Source organism: Brachypodium distachyon, chromosome 1 (genome assembly GCF_000005505.3).
Source record: "Brachypodium distachyon strain Bd21 chromosome 1, Brachypodium_distachyon_v3.0, whole genome shotgun sequence".
Taxonomy (NCBI): domain Eukaryota; kingdom Viridiplantae; phylum Streptophyta; class Magnoliopsida; order Poales; family Poaceae; genus Brachypodium; species Brachypodium distachyon.
Window position 1 is genome coordinate 6162841 of NC_016131.3, and position 26378 is coordinate 6189218.

General features: G+C 46.0%; 4 protein-coding genes across 4 annotated transcripts; 2 read left to right on the forward strand and 2 right to left on the reverse strand.

The window, feature by feature from the left end:
* The first annotated feature begins 1413 nt into the window (after positions 1–1413).
* LOC100827932 lies at positions 1414–7582 on the forward strand. Its single transcript, XM_010231699.3, has 7 exons — positions 1414–2025; positions 2116–2394; positions 2607–2821; positions 3027–3199; positions 5604–6139; positions 6303–6375; positions 6862–7582. Exons 1-7 carry the CDS (start codon positions 1639–1641, stop codon positions 7332–7334), a joined length of 2136 nt encoding a protein of 711 aa, XP_010230001.1. The 5' UTR covers positions 1414–1638; the 3' UTR covers positions 7335–7582.
* A 1879-nt stretch (positions 7583–9461) lies between these two features.
* On the reverse strand, positions 9462–11214 carry LOC100828237. The gene is made up of 3 exons (XM_003559382.4): positions 10313–11214; positions 10063–10215; positions 9462–9975 (listed from the first exon to the last, which is right to left on the reverse strand). Exons 1-3 carry the CDS (start codon positions 11066–11068, stop codon positions 9703–9705), a joined length of 1182 nt encoding a protein of 393 aa, XP_003559430.2. The 5' UTR covers positions 11069–11214; the 3' UTR covers positions 9462–9702.
* Positions 11215–13032: 1818 nt separating this feature from the next.
* On the reverse strand, positions 13033–13885 carry LOC100828539. The gene has a single exon (XM_014896599.2). The coding sequence runs from the start codon at positions 13802–13804 to the stop codon at positions 13358–13360; it is 447 nt and encodes a 148-aa protein (XP_014752085.1). The 5' UTR covers positions 13805–13885; the 3' UTR covers positions 13033–13357.
* Positions 13886–17590: 3705 nt separating this feature from the next.
* On the forward strand, positions 17591–21315 carry LOC100845342 (tRNA (guanine-N(7)-)-methyltransferase non-catalytic subunit wdr4). Its single transcript, XM_003559646.4, has 10 exons — positions 17591–17859; positions 18276–18440; positions 18741–18921; positions 19112–19168; positions 19265–19335; positions 19483–19558; positions 19645–19704; positions 19798–19901; positions 19985–20045; positions 20741–21315. Exons 1-10 carry the CDS (start codon positions 17726–17728, stop codon positions 21134–21136), a joined length of 1305 nt encoding a protein of 434 aa, XP_003559694.1. The 5' UTR covers positions 17591–17725; the 3' UTR covers positions 21137–21315.
* The last annotated feature ends 5063 nt before the right edge of the window (positions 21316–26378 follow it).

The following is a 26378-nucleotide window of genomic DNA, read 5'->3' on the forward strand; positions in this document are numbered from 1 at the left end:
GCCAATATATTGTTAGGTAGGTCGCACACTAAAGAAGATCTCAAGCACCTAAAGTCAGTGAGTCATGCGTAGAACTAAGAGTGAAATAGGTAGAACTTGGGTTTAAGAAAAGAGTCTTCCAAAGTACACATCTTCAATACCAAGATGAGTTAATACTGCGAACTGAGCCTAACTCAGGTGATTGGTTCCTTGTGGTGGAACCAGCGCACCCAGGTTCAAGTCTCAGACTTGGCATGGGTGTTCGCATTTACTGTATTTATTCCAGGCTTTAACCGGCGTTGTGCTTTCAGTGTGAGTGACGTACTCGTCAACTACGAGACGCCTGTGGTGACTTCGTCAATCTCAAGATGATCGGCCGGTGGCTCAGTCTCTCGAAAATGCTCACAGGGGTAGCGTGTGCGTGCGTGCGTTCATATTGGTGAGTGTAGGTGCGTGTGTGTGAGTGTGTTTCCTAAAAAAAAAATATGAGTTAATATTTGGTACTACTATTGCACAATGAGACACCTAGATAACCATATGCTGCAGGTGCAGTGGTTGAGGAAAAATTGCACCATGTCAAGCTTCAAAAAGATTAAGAAGAAATATGTCTGAAACGAGTGAAGATGCAAGTCAACTTTGTATTGGAACTTTCGATCTTTAGTAATTGTCTAAAATTTCGAGGTGGTCCAATTAGAATTCCAAGCACGTCTTTAGTGGAAACTATTTATTTTCATCCATCTATGATGGTTCGTTGTTTTGTGCTGGCAATAATATTCACGGACATATTGTATGCCAGCTAACCGTAGCACGTCATAAGTCTTGCGTGTCATTTTCAGATTCGGCGATCGCCCTTAGCTCCGTCCTACATGGCAGCCCCAGCTCTGTCACCGACCGTGACCTGGCAGACCAGGTCCACGCACGCAGAATCGAAGCGGCAGATGATCGAGCGTCGTGTACTCGTGTCTCTCCTTTCTTTAGCCGTGTACGGTATACAGATTGGAGCCATACGGCACGTATACGTACCCCACTACAGGCTTCCGTTGTTGGTTTCAGAATTTCGGTTCGCTGCGAACCGTTCTGTCTTTTGCCCCTTTCCGGTCGACGGGCGTCTCGGTCGGTGCCCGGTGGCTGTACTCGACGGCGTTCTGCTGCCTGTTCATATCGTCGCCGCCGACGCACACCGCCGCCGGTCTCGCCGTCGCAAGTACTCGCCCATCCCTACGCCCGGCAGGTTAATTCCCTTTTCTCCCTGACTGGTGCTCCTTCCGCTTCGCATCCCGTTCCCCCCCTCGCCAGGAACCGCGTCGTTCAAGCACCATCTCCGGCCTAGCAACCGCTCCGCTACCTCGACGTGCGTGCGCCGCCGCCCCCCCCTGCCGACCCGCCATCACCCCCGCTCCCACCCCGTCCGAGCCCACCATCACCCCCCCCCCCCCCCCCCCGCCCTGCCCCCGTTGCCCAGCCCACCGCCTCCGCGCCTCCCCTTCGCTGGTAACATCCGTGAGCTCCATTCTACCCCTCCTCCTCGTCGGAATCCCATCCCAGATCTGCAATCGCCCTTTCGCTGCTGCTCCATCGGTCACCCTGACCGAACCGAGGTTTGAGTGAAGTTGAGTTGGTGAGTGGGATTGCCTGCTGGGGATCCTGTGGAATTGGGAGATGCTCAGCACTTCCACAGACTACTTGCACTCCGGTGGCAACGACATCAATGGAGGCAATGGCTCCAGACCACTCGGGAGGGAGTGCGTTTCATGGACCGAGGAAATGAGCGGATACCTCATCGACGCTCTTCTTCATCAGCAGGTCATCGGGAACAGGACCGCCGAGGGCAGGTTCCACACAACCGCCTTTGACAATGTCATCAACTTGGTCTCTGGTAAATTCGGGGTCAACATCGACCGCTCGCACATCAAGAACCGTCTCAAGCATGTGAAGGATACCTTCCATGAATGTGAGAGTCTCTTCGGTAAGGAGAGCGGCATAAAGTGGAACCAGGGCACCAGGAGGTTCCATGCCGACCCACAAGTTTGGAGAGAATTTATTGAGGTCTGTCAGTCTGTGTGGGTCACCCGTCAAGTCGAGTGTATAGCTGTTGCGAGTTGCGGAACTGATGTAACTTTTGATTTGATCTTGTAGAGAAAACCAGAAGCAAAGAGATGGATGACGAAGACTATCAACCATTACGATAGGTTGTTAGAATTATTTGGCAAGGATAGGGAGAGATCTCCAGCGGTCTCGAGTCCAAAAGTTAATCCGAAACAGAAGGCACAAATAGAACCATCAAAAGAGAGACCTCCGGACAAAAAGGTGCGAGTTGAACCGCCAAAAGAGAGATCTGGACGTCAATGGATGCCATCGGATGGCTTGCAGTTAGACGTTGTCCAAAGTTCAAATCAACCGCTGAATGCAGGCGAGGTATCGACATTTTGAGATGAAACTAGGGTCCTATTTGTAGAAGAAATAAATTTCCCTTTTCACAATACTGTTGTATAAATTTCAAGTATTTTCCTTGTTTTCAACCATTCAGGGAATCTCTTGGGATATATAATGGAGGGGAATTATATCTCAATGTCTGCTGAGTTCAGTAGAATTTGAGCTATGCATTGATGTAATTCTTGTTTTTTCAGGTGCGTGCTGAGGTGGTAACAGAAAAAAACATACCCAGGGAACTTCATTTATCAGAATTGTGCAGAAGTGAGAATGGCCTTGTTGCTATACCTGTTTGTGCTAATGCTTATGGTAAAGGTTTACCCTATGCACCTGAAAATTGGCCACTTGATGGGGATGAATGGTACTGGAAAGTGGGAAACAGATCTGCTGCGGGAGGGCACTGGGTTGACAGGTAAATGTGTTTGTAATGTCAATGCCTCAGTAGGTCAGTTTTGAAGTGTAGTAGTTTTGTCTGCATAAAGCTAAACAAATAGTAGAGGGTATTAGTTTCTTTATTTAGCATGGGACCAGCCAATTTTAGTGGTTATATATGGTTCTGAGAAAAATGAAGTTTATAGGTCATGTTGACTTTATGTTATGGATTCAACTTCGAACAGGTATCTTATTCCGCCCTCTCGTTTTCGTGATGCTACTGGCAAGAAGACATCATTCACTAGTAGATTAAAAGTTGAAGAATTTATCAAGAAAGACTTTCCAGATGTTGACCCTAGTACATTCTTTTCTAAGTTTATTTGGAAGATTCCTGCTGAAGAAAGCATTAATCAAAGAGGTTAGATCTTTCTGTTGCACTTCTATGTTTTTATTTGTCATCTCAAAGTGAAAATATATCCATTGGACAAGAGTATGGGTTGTAAAGATATTAAGTTTCACTGATGATATTGGAATATGTGCAGTTGTTGCAGCCGACCAACAGCTGCTATTATGTTTAGCTGGTGCTTATGTGCTGACATTTAGTATTAGGCTTGTAGAATGCTACAACTTACAATCAGCACATATCATCTAGTGGGTGCTTCTGTAAATCTGTACGTAGAGTTTTTTACCTTTCGTGAAAAGTCATTTATCTCATACTGGAGTCCTTGTTTTTTGTCCTTGACCACCTGTTTGACTTTCTTGAAGAAATTAATACGGTTGCACCACGTACTAAACATACTTGGGGTGTGAAGATCTTCCATTTTCCTTCCCTCTATCTACTAAAAAAACCGTATGTATTCAAGCATTCATCTCGGTTCTCCTATTGGTATACTGTTATCACTATTAGCATTTATTGTATTTTTTTATTCTGTTTTGGGTGTTTTATTTCATAAGTAAAGTTCATTATTTCCTGCAAATATAGACTACCCTGTCGAACCTAATATATCGCTGCAACTCCACCATGGGCATGTTAATTCCATACTTTTATGCTTTGTTGGATCTTCGTCACAACTTTGTTCATGTGTACTCACTTAGTAGACATGAACAAAGTTGTGACGAAGATCCAACCATCGATGAAAGGTCATTAATCATTATTTGACCGTATTTAAAGAAAAAACAGCACGAGTCGTCAAGTTTTTTTTTTTGCGAAGAGGACCACCGATCTATTAAGTCATCAACAGCAGTACCAAAAGTCCTAAAAGTAATAAAAATTACAAATAGGTCCTCGGACCACCTAACGACGGCAACAAGCACTAGAACGAGCCAAAGATGGGCCACCGTCCTTGCCCCTCCATCACTGGAGCCGGGCAGAGCTTGCCAAACAAGAGCTTGTGGTAGTAGACGGTGGGGTAGTCGTCATGCTAAGGCCCCAAGGAACCAACGCACCAGAGCAGCAACCATCGCCAAAGATGAGAACCATAGATCGGAAGAGCCGTACCTGAAACCACACTAACAAACACGAAAGGCGACCGAAACCCAAGGGAGTCGCGAAGTTGCCTATGCAGTTACATGGGAGATAGTAAAGATGACGAGTAACCAGGCCACACTGGCATCATACCATCACACGTTTCTGTATCGGTGCTGCATAGCTGGCATGTTGTTACACATGCCACATCTGCAGCTGTTATTATGCACAATCTCCTTTTGAAATTACCTCTAGTGTTAAGCCAATGCACTGCACTTGTATAATTTGCCAACTGTCCTTTTTAGTTCCAACTGTTAACAAAGTTTGTTTGTTCACATCAAATCAGGGGAGTTCTTTAGATTTTAGTTGATTTTCTATGGATGCGCATGTTCGGAAATTGTTAGTGTATGTACATGTATCAGGATTAGTTTTAAACATTAATCTCCATATGGTATTTTCCATGTCTCCAGTGCCAGGGCCCACAATGGCCTAAAAGTTGCTCTGCCACTCATCATGGTCTATATAACTTGTCTCCTACCCCCACAAATCCTAAATCCCCCCCCCCCCCCCACACACACACACGCACACACATCCCGCCGCCGCCCGCCTGTGCATAGAACCACTCATGCCTTCGTCTTCTGTCACTTCCAACCTAAGCGACTGTGAGCTTCGTCCTCCTCATTCAAGCGGTGATTTTTCGCAAATACTAACTCAAAATCAAGGAAAGAAGATCATTTTGGCTCGTCCAAACTCCCATTTAAATGTAGTTTTGGAATAATCTTCCACCTTACTTTTGTTCATATCTAATCTGGAGATTGGTTGAAGATTTATCTAGTACTGAAGGGTGTCACATGACCAAAGGAAAAAGGAATGGTTTCTTTATTTGAGATGCTGGTTCTGAGGCCGGGGCAAGAAACTAAATATGTGGTCCTATTTTTTAATGGGAAACCAAAGATTCAATCTAGATAATAAAATAGAACCGTTTGCGTCCATTTACTCCGGCTACGATCTAGGAGGAATTGTAGTGGCGGGCGTTATCGCGGGGATGAAGACAAGGAGAACGAGAGAGTAAAGAGAGACGGACTAAACGCTGTTGGCATCGGTACTACCAGCCTCGTTGCTTTGCTTGGACTGGGCCTCTTTTTACATTTTTGCTGCTGATGCTTTGGGCCTTGGCCTAATATCTATACTGAAGAAGTAAAACTTGGGCCCCCCTCCAGTCATGGGTCCCGGGCCCAGGCCGGCCCTGACGCTGATAGATTTAATAAGCATCATTGATACCGTCTATGCATGTTTGCTGCTAGTTCTTTCTTGATTGTTCATTTTCTGCTGTTCTGTAACACCTAAATATATCCAGGAACTCAGCAAGTTAGACTCCATGAACCCGAAAGTGGCTTTCCTGATCCAGCGGGACCATGCAAGGCTCGGAATAACTCATGCAATCTTGAGAGAGAAGGATTTATTGAATCATCAGCACTACATGATTGTCAAATCTGCTGCCCAGAGCCTAATTTCTGTCGTGAATGCTGTTGCATTCTCTGCGGCAGAGTTGTTGACAATTCCTTTGGAGGCTATAGCTACATAAAGTGCAAGGAAGTTGTGAAAGATAACTATATATGTGGGCATGTAGCGCATCTTGATTGTGCTCTTCGATGTTACATGACTGGAACTGTTGGAGGAACAATTGGCTTGGATGTGCAATATTACTGCAGGTGGTGTGATAAGAAAACTAACTTGATGATGCATGTGGAGAAACTCTTGGAAACATGCCGATCTCTTGAATCAAGGGATGAAATTGAGCCTATCCTGAATATGGGCTTATGCATCTTGCGTGGTTCAGAGCAAGCAAAAGCAAAAGACTTGGAGAACTATATGGGGTCAGCTCTGGCAAAGGTGATGTGATGCGTCTTATCAGCTCCAAGTAGGATGGTCCCTAGCTATCATAATGTTTTATCAGCTCACACGAGGATAGTTTCATACTTCCATAGCTATGATGGTGTGAACCTTGTTTTCAGTAGTCATAGACTATGGATTTATGGTCTAGTGTTTAATGCAGATGAAATCTGGGGTTGATCTTGCTGAAGTCTGGAAAATTGAAAATGGTGATGGCATGTCAATACCGAGTTCAGGTAAACTTATTGTTCCAGTGCAACTAATAATAGGAGAGAGCTATATGAAATATTTTTGGGGGACTATGGATGTCATCCTAGAAGATCCCAACCTAGTTGTAAAGGTTAGGATATCTGGTGTTGACTGTATTTCCTATATACCGTAACTCTGTAGATTATGCAGAAGTTTAGAAGCATGTTCTTCTCGAACAAAATTTAGAAGCATCTTATTCAAACTCATCCGAGATTCGTCCTATAGGGGGCAAGTAGTGCTTTGGTAGCTTCTGTAACTTGTACTTGCCGAGTTTAGCCCTTTCTGTAACACCTGTGCTTTCTTCTTGCTGTAGAAATGATAAAACCTCGTGTGTGTGTTTTGTAATCTAGAACAACTTCAATTATGACATGTGTTAACGTTCTGGAACTTCAAAGAACTGTTTGAATCACTGGTGTACTGTTGTTGCTGCTTCACATATTGCTTGCACATAACTGGATCCTTTTCTTATGTAGGAGAACTTTCCCCACCTATTACTGATGTCACATTGCTAGGCGTTGAGCAGAAGTACCCATATCTAAGTGATCCACTGGCTGCTAATGAAGCTGTCGAAAACCTTCCAATTTTCATTACTGGTGATCACAACGTTATGTCTGCCAAATTTGAGAATGAGATAGACCGGGCCCTTCTAGAACTGAAGAGATCTCAGGAAGCAGAATTCAGGCTGGCAGAGCAGAGGCTCTATTCCCAGAGAGATTACATCCTCAGTCTGTACCGGCAGCTTGAGTCCGACAGGTCCGAGCTTGCAGATCCTAAGCCCTTATCCGATAGTTCAAGATACAACGTGCTTGTCTCCAATATTACTACCCTGGTGAATCAGGCGAAGCGTGAGGAGGAAAAGTTCAAGGCCATGCTGAAAGTTTCTAAAGGATTCGGCAAAACATCGGCAAAGGTCGTCCAGGAGCATTTTGGGTTATCTGCTGATTAGTTCGAAGTTCGACTAGTTTTAACTTAGATACCGTAGTTTACCATATACCGTACTTGGCTTTGTTGTTGTACCGTTGTACTTGTAGCGGTTGTATATCCTGCTCTTAGGATTATTTTCCCTAGGGTGCTGCTCTCTTCAGCCCACACCATAGGATCAGTCGCTCCCATGTCAAACATTCCCTCCAACATTTAGTTTACTAGTTTGCACTTACATCTGGTGATCATTGTGTTGGTCTTTTTTTCCACTTATCCTACTATTTGTCGAGCAGATAATACAATGTCACAGGTTGCTGCTTTCGCCACCCCGGGAGGCTGAGAGCAACGGAGGCAATTTCCCTTTGTGCATTTGCTGTCTTGGAATCGTGATTATGTTGATTATCTTCAGAGCAGGTAAACGTTTGCACACTGGAGGAAAATTTTCTACGCCCCATTTATCGAAACAAAGGAAAACCATAGGATTTTTGAAGGATTATAAATCTTCGAAATATTTCCTGTAGAGGCCTTTGAATCATAACCAATTTTCCCGCAGATTGATTTTCTATGCTCCTATTTCCATAGAAATTTTAAGATTCAATAGAATCATTTGTGTAATCTCTCTCTCTCTCTCTCAGAGAATTCAGGGAGCTTTATTCATAAAACGATAGTTCTAGTACAATTAGCTTGCAATTTGCTAACAACGAAAGCGGGCTCGCATCAAGCTAAATGCTCGTCAACTCCAGGGTGCAGGCATGCTTGGCACACAGGTGAGCTGAGAAGAATAGCTGTACATCTAACATGCTGAATAGAAAAGGAAGCAAAACCGGAAACTAGCTCCCCAATTTCATCTAGGATAGGCGCCACTGCCGAGCGATCGATATGACGCGAACACCAGAGCTCCATCACAACATGAGAAATATCTCTTTGTTTTGCAAAGACAAAACCAACTCTACGGGCATGTGCTTCAGCAATAAGGGGATCCATAACGCCCGCGTAGCGTTTACTCCATGCACCAAGTACAAAAAAGCCAGGTGCGAGCGGGCCACGCTGCGTCCACCCCCTAGCACAGCAATGGCTCCATCCGTGTTTATTTTAATCCATCATTGTTCTGGAGAGGTTACCTAGTGCTTCCTCTGAAGATCAAGCATCAACAGCTCCTCCTTGGTCAATTTCAGTGAATGGATTGGGTCACTCCTGATCATGTGTCCACCGATTGCGCGAGGACCAAATAGAGTAGTTCATCATACTGATGACCAGTCCCCTTTGTTCTTCACTGAACATCTGGTCACACAAAATATCTCTGGACCAAGTGGCAGGACGCAAGCATTGTAGTTTTAATCCAAAAACCTTCCTAGCTTCGTCCTAGGTTCAACGCATAAATCAGGTTCTCATCAGCAGCAAGGCAAACATCACATCTGCCTACATACTTGACATGGTGATATTTCAGAGTGACATCGTTAGGCATCATTCTCCTAATCACTTGTCACCAAAAAATACGCACTTTCAGCCCAACTTTGTGTTTCCAAAGTTTACTCCACATCTGTTCTCTGCCATTGAAGTCCCTGTAACTGGCCCTTCTTCTAGATCAACATGCTCGTTCTGATCACTAAAGCTCGGTATGCCGGTTTAACAGAGTGGATTCCCGTCTACTATAAAATTCTTATTTTTCTCCCTGTGTTTTCCTGTGGTCTATCTGAAGGACATCCTATAGTTTTCCTATACTTTGCACTTGCATTACTATAAAGGGATTCTCCTCTTTCTTAATTCCTATGTTTTCCTGTATTCCTTTCATTTGAAGAGGCCTTGGAGATGTTGTTTGGAACGAAAAATAGGTTACACGGATTTCTCTGAAATTGCAATAGAATGGTCCGTTCCACAGGTATTTTGAAGGAAAACCCTATGTCTTATTCTCCTTTCTGTCCAGATTTCCTACGGTTGTGTGGTATGCAAACGATATTTCTAAAGCTTTCGTATGTTTTTGGTTTCGGTAGGATTCTTGGATATATGGGAGGCACTATCTCTTGTATTTTTTCTGTTCTAGTGTTTTTTAATTCCTATGTTCCAAATATCTTGGTGGCCAATCAATGTGATGATTTTGTATTTTTGTTTGTGCAGTCAACAACAAAATGGAGTGTCCTTCAGCAAAGTTCCCTTAGAATTATACTACTGTATCCGATTGTATTTTCAAACCTTGAGGCTTTTGGATTCCTAATAGAGGTGCTTCGATCAGCCAGACCAGGGAGTAAATCTAATCAAATACAGTAGCAGATAGTAGTACACATCATTAGTACTTAGTACAACCGAAAGAGCACTGAATATCCATATCAATCTCACAGGAAATGAGATGAACCTAAAGCTAAACGAGTTGAGTTCGCCTGAATCCCGACTGAAAGTCAGGTTGGGTTGGACTGGATCCCGCCGGCGCCACCGTAGAACCGTCGCTTGGACAGCTTCCGCTGTGCCCGCTTTGCCATTGTCGAGCACCTGGACATCAGAAGCTCCATGGTAGCCGGCAACAGCCGTGTCCCCTCGAACAGCACACTCCTCTGGTACTCCAGCATCCACGTCTCGGGCTCCAGCTGCACAGCCGCGGCCCTCCGTCCCCGGTAGCTCCAGGAGGTCCCATTGCTCGTCCTCACCGTCGGCCACACCTTCCCGTCAGACCACTGCAAGCACCGGCTTCAGTTAGCACCTAATAGTAGTTTGGCCAAAGAAATGATCTCGGCGTTGGAGCGTTTCTGTCGATTACTTACCTCGGTGATCATGCCAGAGAGGAGGGTGAGGTGCCGCGCTGAGAGCGCAGACGGGAGGAGGCCGGAGGCCCGGAGCGGGCTCCCCCAGACGCTCACCTCCTCTGCCGTCGACTTGTACACCGCGCAGCGCCAGTGGAACACATGCTGATCATTCTGCACGAAGAATTTTTCGCCAATGATTTGTCTCTACGGTATAAAAAAGAGGCAAGAACTCAACGGCGCCACCGCCAGAACGGCAAGAACGGCGAACCTGTTCGAGTCGCCAGACGGAATCCGGCAAGCTGCAATTGGAGATCCGCTCGGCGCCGACGAGCTGCCCGACCCTTCGCTCCACGACGCGCAACGCGTGACCCAGGCCGGCAGGCGCGAGGCGCGCCTCTGCACCCATCTGCGCCACGGCCTCCGGCGACAGCTTCGGGCCGAACCCCCTCGCCGCGACCTCCGGGACGAGCCCCGTGTCCACCCACAGCAGAAACAAGAACCCAAGAATCGTCGCCGCGTAGAGGGCCCAGTCAGGCGACGGGGACCCCACGCCTTTCCTCCCGCCCCCGGCGGCCGCCTCACGCGCCACCTGCCAGGGCCTCCTCGATTTCGCCGTGGACCGCATCGGCGGCGTCCACGGCTCCGTCACCGCTGACCCGGGCGTCGCAGTGTCGCGGCCGAGGAAGAGCGGGCGCGATCTGGGCCTCCGGTCCCTCAGAGCCGCGGCGAAGCACCTCCGCGCGGAGGCGGCCTCGGGCGGGAGGAGATCCCGCGTGGCGTTGATGCTGGCGAGGCAGATCTCGCAGGCGCAGTTCGCGTCCTTGCGGCAGCCCGGGTAGTAGCATCCGCCGCCGTCGGCGCCGGCCCACGGCACGACGATGGAGGGCGCCGGCGTCCGCGCCGCCGCGGGGTCGGAGTTGGAGGAGCATGAGGAGGCGGTGGAGCAGGGGGTCACGTTGGTGGGGGTGGCGGGGGGAGTGCCCGCTCTCCTGGCCATCGGGTTCGCCGTCTCTCTCTCGTCCATGGATGGATTGGGTTGGGGTTGGTTGGTTTGGGTTTCGATTTGGAGTTATACTGGTCGGAGGAAGAGGGGTTCGAAATTTGAAAGGGGATCCGCCAGCAACGGTCGACCCGAGTTTCGACTTGTGAGCTGCGAATGAACAGGGACAGGTCATCAATTCATCACCTGGAAGCTTGAGTACTCAATTGAGACATCCTTGTTCATAAAGTTGATTATTTCTGCCACTCCAATCGAAATCAAGTACTTTCTCCGGCCGAAATTACTTGTCGAAATATTGCACGTATCTAGACACAATTTACACATAGATACATCCGTATTTGGACAAATTTGAGACAAGTTATACCGATCGGAAGGAGTACTTCATCTGTTCCATAAAGATCGGCACGGATTTGAATTGAGAACGAAAGGAATACTAACGGAGAGTATATTGGAAATTATGTGCAATTTAAGTTTTTCAAATTTTTAACGGGAAATGCATTTTATGATCCTTCGTAGCCCCTGTTCTGGTGACGATCGCGGCCGTCGTGGCTAGATCAAACACATACTATCACTGCCTCACAACCTTCCTTTTTTTTTCCTTGACATGGCCTCGCAATTAACCTCTCTTTTTTCGAAACGGAAGACGGCCTCACAACTTCGCTCAATTTCTACCACATACATTACACAACCTACGAGTCGCATCGCGTCGTGTCGGATCGGGATAAGTGAGAGCAACCTGAAACGGAAGATGGTCTTTGCTTAATTTCCACCGCAAACATTACATAACCCACGAGTCGCATCGCGTCGTGTCAAATCCGGCATACGTGAGAAGAACCCAAAACAAAAAATGGTATTACAACTTCGTTTAATCTGTACCGCAAACATTACATAACCCACGAATCGCATCACGTTGTGTCAAATCAGGATACGTGAGAAGAAGCCAAAACAAAAAATGGTATTACAACTTCGTTTAATCTGTACCGCAAACATTACATAACCCACAAGTCGCATCTCGTCGCGTCGGATCGGGATACGTGAGAACAACAATAACAGAAAAAAAAAACGTGACCCTTCAGGTTAGCCGCAACGGAACGCCATCGTGTACGTTCTCTCGATGCACGGCCAGGGTACCTGCCTCGGCGCTACCTACCGTTTGTTCATACTTTGGGAGGATGCGTACGTGGTCCCTGTGGATGACACCAGCCGGCCAGTACATGTCGGCACGTTTTTTTTTACACCTTCTTTTCCCCTTTCTCTTTCATGTAATAACTGACTGTTCAAGTGTCCATCGTCCCATGTAATCTTAAGTTTTCTGGGCCGGTTGATCGTCTTGGAAGCTTCTGCAGTTTCTTTTTTAATAAAGAAAGCTCTCGAAGTGTAAACTGTAATACTAGTGCTACGAGATTCTGAAGTGTCGCGATGTGAGATTCTGAAGAGTCGCTGTCCCTGAGACGAGCTTCTAGCTCCGTTTGACTGGAGGGGGTAAGTTCGCATGACTCGATGGAATGGATTCATGCTTGCTTTGCTCTGAAGGATGCATTATTGAACTCGAGTTGAATTTTTTTTAGGGCTGAACAATTGATCTTCTGGGTGATGATTTGCTCAGCACTGTCTGCATAACATCCGAACAAACAGACTGCCGATCATCTGTAGATCCAACGAAAAGCTAGCGTGTGTGTGTGCATGCAATTTCTTCAGGACGAATAGAGGGTCATATACGAGGCTTGATTTTGTTTTTCAGGTAGCATCAGACAAACTTGATGTACTGTACGCAGTGTTTAGTACTACTACGTGTTGAGAGCGAGGACAACAGAAAACAATGCACAGGGGCGATGGGCCCATGACCTCGTCGCCGTAGAAAACGGAGGTGATCGGCCAAAAGAAAGATCCGTCCAGAAAAAGAAAATCTTAACTGCCAAGATTGGGAGCAAACTGAGGTCAAGGAATTATCACAAACGAAGAAAGACGGATTCTCGAAGCAGAATCGATCAACGCAGCAAACATATATATGCAGTATTATTGCTCGATGATCATCAAAAGGATCGACACCAAGAACAGCACATGAGTATATATAGATCGACCCGAGCCTATACATACAGGGTTTGTTTGTTGATCAAAACCACATCATGTCTCCCGAAATTACACTCCGATTCCATACATATAAACGTCGTATATACGTGGTTTCCGCTTGAACAAATGAACTACTACTGGCCAGTGCATGTGTGCTCTTGAATTGAAGACGTAAGTACGACGCATGCACCTCGATCGATCGATTAATCGATATAAGACCGAACACAGGCTGATACATCGATCTCAAATCAGAGCCCGGTCGACAGCGGCGCCGCCGACGCGCGGCGCCAGCGGGGGAGCCCCGCGTCCGCAGCCGGCAGCCACTGCCGCCGGCGGCGCCGGCCGCGGCATGGAGGACGAGGAGGAGGCCCCGCCGGCCCGGTTGTTGTTCTTCTTCCCGGAGGCGGTGCGCAGGAGCTGGCACATGCCCTCGGCGACGCGCTCGGCGGGGTCCCGGCGCCGGAGCATGCGGCAGAAGGCCATATGCGCGCGCACGGCGTCCTCCGTGGAATTAGCGGAACCGCCGGCCCTCTTGCGCCCGGCCTCGTACTTGACGGACTCGGAGCAGAGCCCGCAGAGCCAGCGGCCGGCGAAGTAGGCACGCACCCCGCCGATGTACTCCCCCGTGCACTCCTCCTCCAGCCCGCAGCACTCGCAGCTCACCACCACCGACGACTCCACCGCCTCCATGTTGAAAAGAAGCAAGCACGGCTGCCTAGCTCAAATGGTCTGCCAAGAGCTAAGATAGTTAAGTAGTGCGTGTGCTTTTGAGTTTTCTGTGCTTTGGTAGGTTGCTGGCTCCCGTTTATATATGTGTTTTGGAGAGGATCGATGTGCATGCACCTGCCTTTCGCTGTCACGGCGACCGCGTAATGTCTCCACAGAGAAATTCGTCTCCACAGAGAGACATATGTACTGTATCTGCTATCAGGTGTCCTACAGACTGTTGCTTAGCTCTCCAGATACTACGTTGCGAACACTTTTCTCTTTTATTCGGCCACATTTAATCCTGCCCTGAGGAGAAGGGAACGGACGTACAAAAGAGGAACATTTCCGCGCGCGTTAATCTTGGAATCGCCCACCCTAATTACTGCTTCGCGGCCTCAAAGTCTCTCTCATGCCGAACAGAGCGTAGCGATAGATTGACCTTGATTGCTTCCGAGTCAGAGCCGCGAGGACGAACTAATCTATGCCCTAGATAGCAGGAAACATATCAGCCGGCACCGATCAATTAAGCTGCTTGCATGCAGGCATGTTCCCTCCATCTTCCATATGCATATATACGACCTTTGTTGCTTCTGTCAACGCGCACGTGGGATCCTAGCTAACGAAACCGGTACGCAAGCTCAGCATGTTAGATTAATAATTGTTACTCATTGATGCAGAAGATATTCGTAACCTGTCAATCAAATTAAAAAACGGGCCCTTTTTTATATATGTCCTCTAATCCAGGTAATTCTGGCGATAATGCTCGGCGGATTGATGTACTCCTCCGTGACGACATGGTATGATCGATGGGCCCTACCACGTAGCAGCACTACCTGGATAAGGTGCCTGCCAAGTTTGCTAGCATCAGACAGGCTTGACTATCAGTGTATGTCCAGGCATTGTAGATTTGTAGGACAGCGTCGGCTTAATTATAAGAAACCCAATCGAGAGCGATGCATGCCGCGCGCCGTCCCTGGATAATGCCAATGCCAGAGCCCTCGGCCCATGCATGCAGGTCGATCGTTCGTCACAGGGGTTTTCGACACCACGACACTCCACAGGGGCGTAACTCAACTGGCCATGGATCGAGATGCAGATCACTGATAGTGCTAGCCGCCTTTGGTTGCAATTGGGTTCTTCCACAAAGCGTACATCATGCATGCGTTTTTTTTTAATTTTTATATTTGAAAAGCGACCGAGAAATAACAACCATTTGATCGATCATTGAGATTCATGCAAATGTAAATGATGAGAATTTTTTTGATCAAATAGATGGCTATGATTGTGAACCGAGAAAATAACTACTACGATTCTAAATTCTTAACTCAAATTTGTCCAAACATGGATGTGTCTATTCTTAAAAAGCGTCTAGATACATGTAACATTTCGACAACAATTTAGGATCGGATGGAGTATTTCTTTCCAAGTTGACTGAAAAATAGACACTGCTCCCATTTTTTATTTATGGTTTTGCTGTATCAAAAATGTCTGATTTTTAGTTAGAAATACGTTGGATCTAGTTTGTGTTTTAAGATTCGAGCCGAACGATAGACGAGATGAGTTTGGATGGCGTAAAATTCCAATCTAACGGTCTGGTAGTCGACTGAGATTTAAGCCTTTTACTTAAAAATCAGGCGGAAAGGTTAGAAATTGGAATTGGATGTTCGATTTCTATACCTAGAGAAGTGAATGTACGGTTCTTTGCTGATCCACTCGTACATTTGAAACCCACCGTTCATACCTTCGTACAGTACATGATTTGACAGTCTTTTCACTGGATCCCAGTGCCATGCCAGAGGACGCACGTGTTACTGTGTCCGAGTACGAGTATACACGACCAGGTGCAAAGGCCGGCGCGCGCATCGGGCATGGCGGCCGGACGATGGTGTCGACGAGCCCCCTGCCTCCATCGATCCATCTCCACCCCTCTCGGATATCGTCTCGTCAGATCCTCGGTTGCTCGATCGTATACGGCACTGTTAATGATATCTTGCTTCCATTCGGTACAGTATAACATCGATCGACCGTCGACAGGACCGGCGTGTCTGAAAACTGGATCGAGTGCATGCATGTGTGTGTGCGCGCGCGCTATATACGATGTCTGGGTTTCTTTTGGAAACGTCATATATACGTGTCGGGTCGCGTCCAAGCACAGCACAGGGGCGACAGGCACGAGACATATATACTGGCCGGAAGAAGCAGTATCTGACCAACGAGATCTTTTCAATCAGCGGAGATATCTTGGATATCTGACGAGATGTTTCTCTCTCGATCCCTCCCCAGAAGAACCTGACGATGATGATACGAGAGAGTCGATGTCATGGGGTACGTGACCGGAGCATGGCCGTGGACGCCGGTCCCATGCGTGTCTCCGGCCTGCCATTGGCTAGCTAGCTGCCCCCGGCCGTATGCCCTGTCATCTTGTCGTGTCGCACACAGTCGGTACGTAGCCGAGCTTGCCAATCCAAGAACTCTCACGTCCTCTCGTGAATATCTTCTTCTTTTTTTCCAGAAAATGATCAGACTTTATTCATCGAGGGAGTGGTACGTTACATCGGATCGGAGAGGAGACTAAAACACACCCAAACAACAGAGATCTACAACCAGAAGTTTTATCGATCGAAGTCCCTCAAGTCAGTGCCTCTGGCTTCGTCATCTTTTCTCCAGGCATCCGACGACGAAGAAACAACGGAATACCAAATAGTCACATAACTTTCATAAGTACGTTTTGAAGTACGTGCCCAAAAACTAACGCTGTCCTGGTAACGTCGATTATGTAGATAATTTTTCCTAAAACGCCGACTAAACAGCTTAATTAAGATATCACATACAATATCCATCTAACAATCTAACAAGTTTTTTTTTTGTTTTGAGAATGACAATCTTTTTCTTTTTTTGAGGGGATTGAGAATGACAATCTAACCAGTACTGTGAGCATGGTGACTGTGGGTCTCCTATGACTAATGGCGGGGCCGGGTTGAGCCAGCGCGTCCAAATTCATGCCTGAGGCTGAACCAGTTCTTATTGGGCCGAATACTTTTACCTTATACCTCTTGTTTTCGTGAGATTAAAGAGAATACATGAGCTTCTAGTCTCAGACCCAGGCCTGAAACCTGGGTAGCCTTGGGCCTCCACCCTTGCCATGTTACCCGCCTCAAAAAAACAAAAAGAAAAGTTGTGAAACTTGTGATCATTTTTCAGTTGTTGGATTAGATGCAGAGAATCAACACGTTATGCATCTTCTTCTTTCTCACTTCTGTAAACAGTAAACACCCTACCCAACTCCGGCAAAGATATCATCTTCTCTTTGTTACGTCCCCCACGCCCCACGCTGCTGTGCGCATCGATAGGCTCAACTTCACCGGAGGTGCCGGGTTCAAGCAGGGGGGGCTACGGGGGTAGCCCGGGGAGCGCGGCCCGTACGTGGCGAGAAGTTTTTTACCAGTACTAAATCGCAGTGATTTAAAACTTGGCCTGGAGCATTTCTTTCTTGACTATAGACTGCACTGGTCAAGAACAACGAGAGACGAGCTCAAACATATCTTCCGTACATATGGATTTTCCCACCGTTTTTTTTTCATTTCGAAGTGTGATTTTGAACCTCGCAAAAAAAAGGTGTGATTTTGAACAAGGTCGTAAAGGCCTAAAAAATCAATTACAGGAGAAAAACAGGAAAACTGTTTCTGGAGGCCCAGTACTCCATGGGCTTTGGGCTCCATCTACTTGGTGGGTGTAACTCCTACGTGAGACTGATCTCTGGATCCCACGAGAGAGCCAGCCATAAACCCTAGTAATCCCCACTCCCGACTTCCCGAGTTCCCTCCGGCCTCCCCAATCTCGCGCTCGATTCGAACCCGACCGTAAATTCCACGCTCGTTTCTGGTCCTTCGGTTTGGTCCCTCAATGGAGGACGTAGTGGTCGAGGAGGCGGAGGTGAGCGGCGCGGCAGAGTTCGCGCCGGCGCTCGTCGCGGCCCACCCGCTCGGCCACTCCGTCGCCGTCGCCGTCGGGCCCGAGCTCCGCGTGTTCGATCTCAAGTAAGGAATGAATGCTCTCATCGTTCTAGTGCAGCTCCCTGCACGCTCTCTTGTAATTCGATTGGCGCAAAGTTCTTGATTTGACTACAATATTGCTGGATTTCAGTGGAGGTTGTGATAGTAGCGCGCCCTTTTAAGTCGGCCTAATTACATTTGTGGGAGACTGAGAGTCATGTAATCTTTTCTGGTGCCTGATCCGATATGATATGTGAGAAAAACCATACATTGCTGTTAACTAGTTCGTGGGCTTGAACTTGAGAGCAAAATGTTAGATGCCTAAAATGTTGCTACTTATAACTTTTGTTAAGTTCACTTGCTTAGTTTTGCATCGTCTGTTGTAAATTTCTCGGTATAAAGTGTTTCTTATCCATTTTGCTTGCCTAGCAATGCAAATGAAGATTTATTTGTGCATCTAGGGGCGGCTGCGCAGTTTCGATGTCTGATGATTCTGGCGGCTCTTCTCACTCGGATGCTATAAGAGCTATTTCGTTTAGTGCGGATGGCATCTTGCTCGCATCTGCGGGTGATGACAAGCTTGTTAAGATTTGGAAAACCGACTCATGGCGCTGCATCCGAACTATGTAAGTGTGTTTTTGTTTTGTTCTCTGTTACTAACAAAATGGAGACACCAAGTGCTACCTTTTATTTTGCTTGTATTCAGTCTTATGCTGTTAGGTTTATGTCTGCATGAGAACCCACTCCTTAACTTTGGTTGACAGACTCTCACCAAGGAATGCCATATCAGTATCTTTTTTTTTCCTGAAAGGGACATATTAGTATCTTAGCATTATGAACTGCACAAATGAATACCATCATTTTTTTAATATTATTAAAATCACCGTGCATGCATATGATTGTACGCAATATTTGCACTTCTGCAGAACTTCGGAAAAGAGGGTTAGCGCAGTTGCTATTAGCAAAGATGGCCTGTATGTTACATTTGCAGACAAATTTGGTGTTATTTGGCTGGTTACTCTGGGGGAAGATGGTGAAGGGCAGGTGTCAGCTGATAACAAACCTGTGTCAATTTTTGGTCACTACTGCAGTATTATTACTAGCATGGTATGGATACATTTTTACCTTACATACCATGTATGATATATTTTTACCTCCTATATTTTATTCTATTAAAGAGTTAGTAACTTGTTGACAAATTGAATGTTGTCTGTCACTATGTCACACGGTTGCATTCTTTTTCAGTCAATGTCCCATATAATCATGTATACTTGTACCATTTTATTTGAAAACACAGAAGTTCTCACCAGATGGACGATTCATTGCTACTGCGGACCGAGACTTCAAAATCCGAGTATGGAACTTCTGTACTTTCCAGTATTTGCCTTGGTAGAACATAACTTTGAGTTTTTCATCTTACTCTCATAGTCTTGTATAATTATCTTTGTAGGTTACAGTATTCCCAAAGAATCCTCTAAAAGGGGCTCCCGAAATACAGAGCTTTTGTCTTGGACATACAGAGTATGTTCAGTTCATTGTGTCATCATTGTACTCTACTATTTCATACTGTTCAAGTGGTTGCAACATCTAGAAGACTTAGTATTTTTCTTTTACCATGATCCCTACTATTGTACTTTCACAGCTAAAATTTGCAACATATTCATGCAGGTTTGTGTCTTGCATTGCCTTCACACATCTTTCAGGAGGATCAAGCTTTCTATTATCTGGGGGCGGTGATTCAACTGTGTGTATATGTTCATTTCGAAAATCTGATGTGTTTCAGCAAGCTTATCCAAAGTCTCTGAATTTTTTTCTTATTCTATTTACTAGGTCCGGCTGTGGGACTACATAAATGGCTGCCTCCTTGATACGTGCCATGTCAAAGGCAAGGTAAAAGCTTCACGATATTTGTTTCGAGCTTTATGTTGCTTGACAACATTTCAAGTTATTATGTAGTTAACTAGTTCTTGAAACTACTTGCAGGTTGGGGAACTTGCAGAGCCAAATGAAACTGAAGACAGCAACCTTGCTGTCGCGGATATATGTCTGACAAATGATGGCTTGCTGGCTGCTGTAGCTATTCAAAGGTAAGCTTGAGTGATGGCATTTGTCCAATAAGTAGTACAATTTATTTGTCTCAGTAACATGGGGTTCTTTTTAAATACTGCAGTTTGAACGGCGTAATGCTCTTAGGATGTGATCACGTAGACAAGAAGTTATCTTTTCTAAAGGTACATCTCTTTGGTACACAAATTTGCACGTTCCGCTTCGAGGCCACTGATTCAGAAATAAGGGGATGAGCAGAGTCTTTTCTTAATGAGATTTGTCATACTTCTGATAACCTGACGTTGTTCACTTACTAGGCCTTGGATCTAGAGAAGTTTATCGAACCAGTTCTATGAATGAGGCAGTGATATTAGTTTCTAGCTGATTATATTATGCTTGCTCTTGCTTTACTGGCTTGGAATCGTAGCGGTAGCGTGTGCCTTTGTAGTTAAAATAACTAGTATGAATATGTCATTTCTGTCAAAAAAAAAGGGAGGAATATGTCATTCCTACTAGTTAATATGTGATGGACTTCTTTTGTCTTGATTGCCAGCCAATATTCAGTCAAGTCCCTTAAAAGGCCAGCTCCTAATATTTGGGCTATCAGACTTAAAAATTTACATATTGTGAATGAACGGACAAGAGAGATGCCCAACTACTACCAGACTTGGTGGACCAAGTTAAGATTTAGTATGGAGCGGCCTTGCTTACAAGATTTACAACTACTAGCTAGTCTGAGAAATAGGAAACTTGATGCTTTGATCAAAGTTTCTTGTCTGCGTGCAACCGAATCTCCTGTTTGCGGAATTAATTAATTAATTACACACTATCTACTTATTTCCTATGATGTTACAAACGTATGCATCCTGTCTGCTTGCAGGTGATTACAATGGAAAATAGCTACATTCCCACTAGCTTAGCTTCCAGTTCCTCAGCAGATCTTCTGTGGACTGTCATGGGCGCATCAAATATGCCGAACCAGGCTGCTTCCCAGTTATTAACCCGTGTAAGAATTATCCCCCGCTTCAAGAAGGACCTATTGGCCTCCTCCGATCACAGCCCCGCAATCCTGGAGGACAGTGAAGTACCATATGGCGAGAAACTTCTCCTGGCGCTACAAGGGAGCCTCGACATTTCGAAGCAGGAGGAGGTGCTGGCTTCCGTGCTAGCCGCCCTGAAAGTCTCGATGCACAAGATGCTGGTGAAGAAGAACTACTCGGAGGAGAGGAGGGAGCAAAGGAAGAGGGGCAGGAACGATAAGAAGATCAAGAAGTAGCTTTGACTCTACAAGGTGTAGCAGGGAACATTTGCTTCTCGACGCCTTGTACTGTACCACCATGAGAAATTCTTTAGAAAATATGGATCAACAGATGTAAGAGTAAAATTCAGCAACCATTTTCTTGCGACCAAATTGATTTCAATCTACTCCCGTGGCATCGTTATTTTTCCCGGAAAGCATCGAATTGCTGCAGATCTAAACGGAGCCCTCCGTTCCCTGATTTGATTGCCCTGCCGTCGTGACGGCCGGGAGATGTATCCATCAACAGTCGAATAAAAAAGATTCCGGACCCGTTAATTTGCCACTTGCGGCCGGTTTTGCTCTGACACGACCTCCGGTATGACGGCTGTAAGGACAAGTTTTTTCTGTTCCTTTGCACGCTCTCCGGTGCGCCCATCTCAACTCAACGCGTGATGTTTTCTTGCAGAGCTGGGCTGCCGCACATGTCGTGTCTTGCTCCCAAAGGAAGAATATTTGCAGCCATCTCGCCCGATCGCAGGTTTGTCGCCTACGCCTGATCTCACCTGCCATCCGCTGGAATTTTGTGGGTTTTTGTTTGTAGAAAATTCAGCGCGATTCCTTGTGTTCCAAACAAATGATAATTTTTATGCGCGGACAAAAAATGTTATGTGTAGATTATAAACCTCGGAGTTTATTATCCGGCCGGGGCCCCGGAGGAGGAATTAATTGGGGCTAATGAAGGCCCAGGATGTACCTATCAAATGACAGTGAAGGTAGCCGAGGAATTTATTCTCACCTAAAAAAGAACCCCATCATCTAATCCAGTGGTGATTACGGCAGAGATGCAAAGCAGAACACGGTTGATACTTGATAAGATGGATAAGAGTTCTCCGAAAGAAAGAAAGCTTAGTTTTCCTATGGTCAAACGCGCGCCATGATGATGATCGTGGCTGCTGTTGCTGCATCTGTTCTCCTCCAGATCGATCGGTTCGCAAGCATGTATCAAAACCAGGCAACTCCTCCCATTCGCTCGAACAGTTTTGGCGTGGTTAAACAATGTTATCCCTCCTTAATCCAGCTGGTCCTCCGTGGCTCCTGCCCGTTTCGCGTCTTGTGAGTAACGCTTCTCCCCCAATCATGGACCCTCGGTTCTTGCTCCTACGGATCTTTGGTGGCCGGCCTTGTCTCGTAGCTCCGGTGGCGCGTGACCGTCGGATCAGAAACGGACGGTCGACTAAGGAAGCAAGAGAGGAACTAATTTGCGGAATTTTTGGATGGTGAAAATCGATCAGATCTCAGCAGAAGAAAGTGTATATCTACTCGTCTGTCAGGTGAATGAACGGGAATCGGGAAGAAGAAGAAGCCAAAACTGATGGGCTCTCAGGTTCTGATCATGGATCATGGAGTTACTTGAACGAGTTGTTTACAGATTAAGACCGGCCGCCATCCTGTCACGTTGTGCTGCACTGTTTGTGCATGTGCCACACGATGCGAGAGGTGTATGTATACTAGTAGCAGTGTCTGCATCCGTCAGCCAGCCTGCAAGTGCAGCAAGAGGACACACGGGTTAGGTTTGGCCGTTTGGGTCTGTATATCTTTCAGGGGACTTTCAGCGTTTAGGATCAGAGAAGGCAGAGAGATGTTTGGTGTGTGCGTGTGGGGGTGATGCCGTGTGCTGGTTACATTTTTCTTGCTTTGGACCAAGTACCCGAGGAGGACGGCAGTTGCCTGCAGCTCGATCTTTCTCTCTAGATCTCTCTCTCTTTCTATATACCAATGGTATTTTTGTCAGGCTGCATTTCTTTTCAATATATTAAGCCGGGTCAAATAGAGTTGTTTGGAATGACAACTTACAAAGACAGTCCAACAACGGGATAAAAAAGCTGAAACGTCCTTGCGCAAACAAAAAACGAGCATTGTTGTCCTTCTGCTTGGCCCCGGTGTATGGGTGTAAAAAAAAGAAAAGTCATTTAATTTGGATTACACAATTAGCTATAGGTGGTTAGGGATGATGTGCTCAAAGGTTGGCTTGTTACAGATGTTCTGATGCCGTGCTTTATTTTGAGAAGACGGTAAACTCCTTTGATTCAAAGGATTTTCAAAGGAATTTTGTAGGATTGAAATCCTTAGGAAGTTTTCCCATGTTGGTCGCTTGATTCATAGGATTGAATCCTATATTATTTTTTCCAAAATATTTATTTGTACTACACTTCATAGGAAAATTTTCATCCACTCCAACCTCTTGGTTGAAATCCTTTGATGCAATCAAACAAACTTTGAGACAAACTAAATCCTATAGGGTTCAAGTGGACATGACATAGCAATCTTCCATTTTTCCTATTCCCATATTCTTCCAATCCTATGAGTCAAAGAGGCCCTAAAACATGCTACACAATAGGATATCATATCTTGCAATCAATGCTTTAGTTAAGAAAAGGCTCGCACTTTTTTTTCATTTCTTTCTCATCAACATCCACAATTATCTATGTGACATTGTTAAAAGAAGGCTGGCATCATTTCGTTGTACATGCCCTTACGCACATAGCACTCCTCAAAACCTACCTTTAGAGAAGCAAGAAAACTCTAAGAAGCTAGTGAGATGATGTGGCTTGTGTTCTCATCCTACATAATGCACATTTGTTGTAATTGGGAGTATGCCTAGTGAGGATATGACCGTGCGAAGGAATTCCCAACCAGCCACGTACTCCCATTGTCCCGCAATGAACATTCACCTTGAATCCCTAGTCAAGTCCCTGAACCAAGAGTCGGCAACTGTCGTCCATCTCCGACATCCAAGAGCTGGTGGAGGATAAGGACAAGGCCCTAACCCCAAGCCTCCATCTATAAACCAGAGTCCTCCATCCGTCGCTCGCAAGAAGTTAAGGTCTTGTGAGTTTTCATTTATGTATGTTTGAGTGCTTGTCAATCTTAATTTCATGATTTACTCATTGATCTGAAATGGTTGAATAGATGGAATATTGTTTGAATGGTTGGAATATTGTTTGAACGGGTGAAATAATGAATCCAATAATATAGACTCATTGATCTGGCTTGTTGTTGCTGATGGTCGTTTGTGAGGACGAAAATTGGCAAAAAAAAAGTTATCGAGGATAAGGAATTTAATATAATGATGGCATGGCGAAGGAGAAGTGGAAGGGTACAAATGCACTACTCCCTCCGATCCATGGAGTACATGACAGTTGTTATCTCCGTTGCCACCCATATTTGTATGTAAATAGGGATGCAATTGTCTGATCTCTAAATCTCCGCGCCAAACTTCTAAAATTTTGAACCGAGTACCACACAAACACATTGCTGCGGCGTAGTTGTAAATACGCCGAGAATAGATTTACCTTCACTCATGGTTGATTTGCAAATTTGCTAAGTGGTACAAGGTGACTGCCTGTCGAGATCTACCAAAAAAGACTGCCATAAAAACTACTGGCAGGTACCCACAGCAATGGCACAGAAAACTGCGTGCCGATCCCTTTCCACTCCATCACTCCCCTGTCAGGCTATCGCTATAGAAAACTGTACGACGACGCCTCAGGCCGGAGCTCCAATAATTGGGGCTGCAGTGGCCACACGGCTGCCATTTCCGGCAAGGCGCGGCAGAGACTGAGCAGAGGCATGGGCCTGAGCGCCGCCCGGCCTGCAGCCCTGCAGGAACAAACAACCGTTGGATCCAGATTCCCTACTGTTTGCAGCAGCAGGCAGCGCTTCCAGAATCGTCCGAGTCCCAGCCGGTTTACCTTGGAACGCAAAGAGAGTCATCTTATCTTTTTGACGGGCAGAGTCATCTTATCTAGAAACAAGATGATGTTCCTTTCTTATACCAATAATTCAACTCTTGTGGGTTAGTCTAAATTAGCTTTGATTACGCACACCCGGTTAGGCAAGTTACTGTCTTATCTCAATCGATCTGACTTCTGACCCATGCAATGCACACGCTTATGAGTAAAAAGAAAAGGGGAAAACAAACTCGGCTGACCTTAGCTAGCTAGCGCACACAGACTCTGTCTGCAGAGCTGCATCATTAGCTCCCAAATCCGGTGGGTCAGTCAGATGCCGTATTACGGTGCCATGCATTGCATTTCCCCGTCGTTTTCTGACGTGGCGGAAGGACGCGGGTGGGGAAGCCTGCCGCGGCACGCATGGTGTCCGTGGGGGCGAGGCCACGGTGGGGGAGAAGAAGAAGAGAAGCAGACGAATGCCGAACAGGACAAACGGGCCAATGGAAAGCAAAAGGGTTCGGGACAGGACAATAAATTGCAATTCTCCTTCGTCGTCGTCTCAAGTGTTTTGTTTTTGTTTTGTTCTTCTCTGGCGGTAATTTCTTACTGCCTTGGTGCATTTGGAACGAAGGCATTTATTACGGGATTTCAGTTTTGTAAAGAAAACAATAGTTCAACTCCAAAAGGCAATTGATGAATCTTCTTGCCATGCTCTCTTTCCCCCCGAAAGAACAAAGATCTTAATTAAACAACCCTACCATTACACAGAACCTTAACAAAACAAGGAAAATACCATGTTCTTGGGCCATGTTTGACTTCTTCCACCAACACGATTGAGTCCATGAAGCGTCGTCCCAACCGCTCCTCTATCGAAACTAGTTTGGTGTTGTGCCTGTAGATGGAAAATCACCAAGATTAAGGTTCATGGAGACCTTAGCCTCAACAGCTTGCATATGATCGATGGGACTCTAGCTCATCGACGCTAGAAGGAGTGCCGTGCAGATGGGATCAAAGCCCGAGAAACAAATCGTGTTGTCACCAACGCAACCGAGGGAAACCAAACTCCACAGTTTCGGAGGGGCGGTAGACCTCAATACATTTATTATGTTTACATGATAGAACACGATTATTGTGACCTCCATCTTTGCCAGCTTCGTGAAAGGGAACATCGACCAGAAACGAATCTAAAAACACATCATAAACTGATAGAAAGAAAGATGACAACTAAAGGACCGAGATCATGATCCATCTACCTCACGAAGTTGATTAAGATGCCAAGGCATGGGCTGGAAAGATCTAAGGAGTTACGGCGGTGACGACTAGGAGGGCTTGGTCAAGAAACCCTAACTAGGGTGAGACAACCTAGCGTCCATGTTTGTACCGCAACTAGTTTACCATGCTCCCTCGGTTTGAAGAGGAAGAGGATTATCTTTACTCTTATATAAAAGATACTAATGGACGATGTCGGTTCGTCCGTCTTTAGACCACAACTTGTTGAACATGACACAAATATTTAAGACACGTGCCGGTCGCATGTGTACTGC